The sequence below is a fragment of the Rhagoletis zephyria genome, unplaced genomic scaffold (assembly GCF_001687245.7).
Source record: "Rhagoletis zephyria isolate East Lansing unplaced genomic scaffold, Rhagoletis_zephyria_1.1 Rzeph_scaffold_12234, whole genome shotgun sequence".
In the NCBI taxonomy this organism is placed as follows: Eukaryota; Metazoa; Arthropoda; class Insecta; order Diptera; family Tephritidae; genus Rhagoletis; species Rhagoletis zephyria.
In genome coordinates this window covers 4,689-10,628 of record NW_016169308.1, presented here as the reverse complement: position 1 = coordinate 10,628, position 5,940 = coordinate 4,689, and the positions used below count along the sequence as shown (strand labels likewise).

At 41.5% G+C, this 5,940-nt stretch overlaps 1 protein-coding gene across 1 annotated transcript; it reads right to left on the bottom strand.

Moving 5' to 3' along the window:
* Positions 1 to 475: 475 nt before the first annotated feature.
* Positions 476 to 5,729, bottom strand: ChT (choline transporter; the record flags this gene model as incomplete). Its single annotated transcript, XM_017633783.1, has 8 exons — positions 5,432 to 5,729; positions 5,192 to 5,299; positions 4,945 to 5,100; positions 4,433 to 4,861; positions 3,160 to 3,481; positions 2,798 to 3,070; positions 2,618 to 2,729; positions 476 to 728 (listed from the first exon to the last, which is right to left on the bottom strand). Coding segments are annotated over exons 1-8 (1,819 nt in total), but the record flags the coding sequence as incomplete, so codon positions are not given.
* Positions 5,730 to 5,940: the final 211 nt, after the last annotated feature.

The window sequence follows — 5,940 nt, the reverse complement described above, 5'->3', positions numbered from 1 at the left end:
ATACTTCTTCATGCGTTGATATGTATTTTTTCATAAGCATAATTACATAATTGCCTTTAGTTCTACATAGATACTTATCCAACTGCTTGGCGAGCATTCCTTTAAGTTTATTACATTTGTATGGATATGTGTGCAGAGATGTTAATGTCTGTAGCATATGTATGTATGTTGTTGTAGTTGGTTACCCGTAGCAATTTCTCTAATATTCTTAATTTTCATACATGTTTCTGTGTTTAAACTTAAACTCAATTATGAGAGTTTTCGAATTTTAAATTACTTTTACAACATTTTACTTACTACATAAACATGTATTGCATAATTATAATTTTGAGTTTGCCTAATTTTTATGTATGTATGTGTGTGTGTGTTTGTTAGTTTGCATGTGCTTAAAAGGCAGTATTATCATGCTCAGCAGTTGGCACAGCCATACCTTGTCCGACGCCACCGCCGCCACCGCCGCCACCGCCGCCACCACCGCCACCACCGCCACCACCGCTACCACCTCCCCCACTGCTGCTGTCACTGCCGCTGCCACCTTTACCCGTCGCTTTGCTCAACATCTTCTGCACTTGCGCCTGCGCTGTCTGCTGATTCATACGTTTAGCCTCGGCAACGGGCAGGTCATCGTCGGACTCTAGCGCCGGATTAATGCGACCGTTACGCTCATCTTTGCCGGCCATAGTGGCGGCACCATAGGAACGTGCCAATGGACCAGCCATAACAGAAAGCTGAATTAAGTATGGAATATTTTATATGAATTATCTATTTATTGGATATTATTTTATCGCGTATTAAATTTATAAATATTCATTACAAGCTTTTTAAGTATAATACCTGTGTGTAATCAAAATTTACAAACCAGGTGGCGAGGTGCCGAGATATTTGAAAAATCCATAAGTATTTATGGTTGGAAAGGAGCTGGAGGTGCAACGGCGACTGGGGTATTTTGTTGGCCTCCTTCTCGAAAAGAGTTCTATTATTTCAGGACTAAAAAACGGTTTCATAACTAAAAACGTGACCACAAGCACTCCCCAAGGAGGTGTTCTCTCCCCTCCAGTCTGCTAAATGACACTAGTTGCCAAGTCATCGCGTATGCTGATGACATTATAATCGTAGGGACGGACAAGCATCTGCAGGTCCTTAGTGAGTTATTATAAAATGCTAATAGTCTTGTAAACATTTAGTCTAATGAATATGGGCTTAGCGTCTGTCCTACTAAGATCGACATAGTATTATTCATGAGGAGATATAAAGTTCATCTAATCAAACCCCACACCCTAAATGGAGATCAAATATTTTGGAGTCATTCTATCCAGGAAGCTTTACAGGAAGCTTTACTGGAAGCGAACCCCCTAAGACCGCTCCAGGAAGGCCAATACCGCCCTGTGTGCCTATAAAATGACTATAGACGAAAAATGGGAAATAAAACCACAAAGAGTATACTGGATGTAAACGTCTCCTTCTACGGATGATTTCATGCTTTAAATGTTTTAAAAACTGACGAAACAACGTTCAAAGTTGGTATAGAGTTCATCAGGTGAATACAAATTGTTTGATGCTCGTTTTCCTTCATGGATGGCCTTTCACTTGTGCTCTCTGATAGTATCAAGTATTTTGGCGTAGGCAGGAAATTATTTCAGCAAGCAAATATTGACGACCGAGCAAATGCCATTGGGAAGAGGTTGAGCGTCCCTACAACGGTAATCTATTGTCTCTTTGACACCATAATCAGAACGTAAAAAAGTCTACATTAGTTAAAAAGTTAAAGCGCGTGCAAAGACCTGGCCTTGTTGTAATCAGCGGCACGCACCGGCGCATAACTATTCTAGCGCATGACGTCTTGCTTAGAGTAGCTCCTGCCCAGCCATTGGGCAAAGAAGCCCTGGGTTCTCCTTTTACCCGGAGTATAGGCGCTTAACCGTCTTTGCAAAGTTCCACTTCACATCTGAAGAAATGGAACGTGCAAACCCATGCAGGCTCCAACTGGAATATATTCTACGCACCTCCCTTTAAAGAGTGAATAGGAGTGTGGCAGTTTCTGGAACAGAGAAGTTCAGTAAACATATTCACGGCTGGGTCCAAGTTTGTAGAGTTGAAAGAGGTTTGTTCAACTTTCTACAAAAATTTTTACTCTAAAAGCGACAATCAGAGCTCTAAACTTGCATATGGTGTGATCGAAAGTGGTCAAGTAATGTCTGACTTCTCTTTATCGTTAGGCCTGAAGTACTTCCAAATAAAGCTGATTGCTCGAGGCCATCTGTTCTGGCATGGTAGGGTAACATACACACTCTTCTTGGGCAGAGCGCTAGGCGAACACCTCGACATGAAAAGTTGCCGGGTGCCGGGTGCCGACTGCCGAGTGCAGGTAGCCAACAGGGCTTCTTCAAGCGCTGAGCAAATGAAATTTTCATTTTGACAGGGCGTTTTGTGCTGAAGTTGGAAGCAGAAGACGGAAAGAAAGGGAGAGGACAACAAAGTGAAAGGGGAAACAAGAATAAAAACGAGAGGAAATGAGAAAACTGCAAAATTTACGCCGCATTGATTTGGGTATAGCGCGCGCTGTCATTCGTTGGTATTGGAAAACGAAACGCTCGACCGAAATGCTTTCAACACTTACCTGCTCGCCAGCTTCTGACGGCTCTCCCACTCTTTGTACATCTTCAGGAATATTCACTACACAACGGAAATAGTCGTAACTCGGTGGTAGTTTACCCGATTCGAAAATCATTCTAAAATAAAAATAAAAATAAATTTCTGCATTAAATATTTCGAGCCTCTCTCAAATCTGTATGCCTACTTTGTCCACCAAGAGACTCCTATCAGTGTTATCAGACTCATTATCATGGCCGTGGTGCGGAAGGGGAATAACTGAGTTTGTGACTCCTCATCATAGCCGGGGAAATGTATAAGAGCCGGTAGACCGAGCAATGCCTCACCGCCCGATAAACGAATAAGCAGAGCCACTATGTAGGCAGAAAGACTGCCATAAGTGTTGCAGTGTTTCTTGAAATGTACGACCATCAAAAGCTGTGGAAATAATATAACATACACCAAATCGGAGCACATGGACCTGCAATTAAATTATGAAAGTAGCGGCGCTTAAAAAATTAAATTTCATATAATTCTTATTACAATTTTATTAACTACATATTTACTTACCAAAGCCCATAGATGGAGGGAATTGTTAGCGCCATTATAGTTGCAAGTATGCCCACAATTATAATTGCAACACGCATTACCCAAATAATTTCCATTTCGGAAGCTTTCTGACGGAAAATCAACTTGTAAACATTGCGTGCAAACATCGAGGCAGCCGAGAGTACAGAGGAGTCAGCCGAAGACATGACAGCTGCTGAGACGGCGCCCAGGCCAAAGAATGATACAAAGTCCGGTGTGAGATACTGTAATACCATGGGTAGAATCATGCTAGTCTGATCGACAGTCAGTGGATAGGGGCCAGTGTAGTCGGTTTCATTCCACGCTAAAGGTAAAAAGATAAATGAGATATGAGATATGTATGTGTGTGCGTATAAGTGTGTGCTGTCCTAATGAATCCTAAAAGAGTATTGGTAGTCGAATTCGTTAATTCCAAGGTTTTGACCGATGGAGCCTTGAAGTAAGTTTATCTTTGTCTGACCAAGGCTGGACAGTCATATAGAATGCTTTCGAAAGTTTCCTTATCCTCTAGGCACAACCATGATTCCGACTCTACGATAACACCTATTCGGTATATATGGAAACGTATGTAGTTGGTTGTAGCCTATTAGATACCTGAAGGGTAGCCTAATGTCATTTTGGTTTAATTGAATAACGTCCGATCTATTGAAAGGGTAGCCAAAAAGCTTGGTGTATCAATCGCTCCCCACCGCCTCCCAGTACCTACAGCGTTCAGAGGGTTTCCCTTCGTACTTATGGAAATAGTACTTGGATACTCGAGCATACAGAATAAAAAAAGTAACAGAGGCAAAGTGTAATGAGACAAATCTGACAGTAGAGTAATGTGACCAACTATTTCATAGCTCAAAGAAGTACAAGGCCTGAACACCCAAATTCATATAAACTAAATAAGACTTTAATTGGTTTACAAATTGAAAATTTTTATGAAAATGGACACGTTCAGAAGGCGCAACAGCTCAGTAACTGTTGCGATTGCACCTTCTGAACGCGTTGTTGTGTACTTCTGATCAACTGAACAGTTGCGTGTCAGATGATCGTAATATTCAGAAGACGCATAGCGATCACTGATTTTTTAGCAACGGTTGCACTCAACTCCTGCGCCTTCTGAACCTACCCAATGTGACTACAGTTTTCCCAGCCACATGCTCATATGCTCATGATATTAATTTCGATTCAAATTAATCGTTTCAGTCCACTTCCGAATTTCAAACCTCACAACATAAAATTAGCAAAAAAAAACCCGCATCGTCTTTACCTGTGGCTTTTGCAATAGCGCCAATGAGTACCGGTGGAATTGCCATTAGGATGCAACCTGCCGCCGCAACATAGGACAACAGCTGAGCGCGACCAGCTGTCTTACTGGATAATACACGTTGGAAATACACCTGCCATGGTATACCGCCAAAGACCAGCAACAGGCCATAGTCTATGTAGAACCACTGCTTTTGCGGATCTACATGACCGATCCAATCGACCTCCATCGAAGACAAACTTTTCACATGATCATTGGCCCATGCAAAGGGTATGCACATCCATAGTCCAATAAAGATGCAAAACAATTGTATGACATCGGTATAGGCGACCGAATACAAGCCACCGAAAAGCGTATAGAAAATAGCAATGCAGGAGGAAAGTATCACCGAAGTGCGATGGTCCATGTCAATGATGACGGACAATGTGGCGCCTGCAAAATTAAATATGTACATACAACATTTGCTTAGGTTCAATTAAGACAGTAAAATCTTTTATATTGTGGAGTACTCATACCTAAAGCAGCTAAAATTCCTGCAGCCCAGAATACCTCACCACAAAGTGCTGGCAAGAAAAGTAAACCACCCATGCGTTCACCAAAAGAGTCCTGTAGCGGATCCAACATTGTGATGTAACCTTGCTTACGCATGGGGTTTGCAAAGAAAATACCACCTGAAAGGAAATTAATTGCGAGGTTAACACACACACAAGCAAAGGTATTGAGAGTACATATGTACATTGCATCTGCATTGTGTGAACTTACCGAAAACTAAGCTTAAAGCATAACCAAACGGCGCCTGACACCATACCAGTCCCGACGTGTAAATAGCTTCCGCTGTACCGTTTATATAGCCACCACCAACCCAAGTTGCTGTGCAGAAGGAAGGAAGAAACATAATAGCAATATCAGTAATTGTTTCATCACACGGCAGCTAGGCATCCATTAGGCATCAACCCAATTCTAATTAACCGTAAGCTCTTGAACGTCACCCACTCCACTCACCGGTCATTGTGAATATGCCAACAAAAAGGCCAATGGAACGTCCTGCTAGCATCACCTCCTCTTCGGAATCATTGCCGGCCGCCTTCTTACGTCCCGCCCATATGCCAACGATTAGGATTAGCAGATAGAAGAGCACAATGCTCACAACACCAGCGATGTTAATCATTTTTGCAGTAGGTTGCGGTTCCTTGAAACGTGTACAATCACAAAATTATTATATCAATCGGAATGTTTTAATTTAGTTGGAGTATTGATCTCTTGTATGACTGCGAATTGACCTTGTCCGAGCTCAAGTCCGCTTTTGTTTTATTTAGCTGCCATTGCGTTTAGACATGGCTGAAAAGGAAGCTAATTGAAAAGAAATTATGAAAGTGCAAAATAGCAATGCATATATGTACAATATTTTAGAATAACATAAAATAATATATAATATATATAATTGGTAGAATGTATTATATATTTATTGAGAAAACAGACGAAATTTCGAATTTGAGGACGTTCTGTTTTTT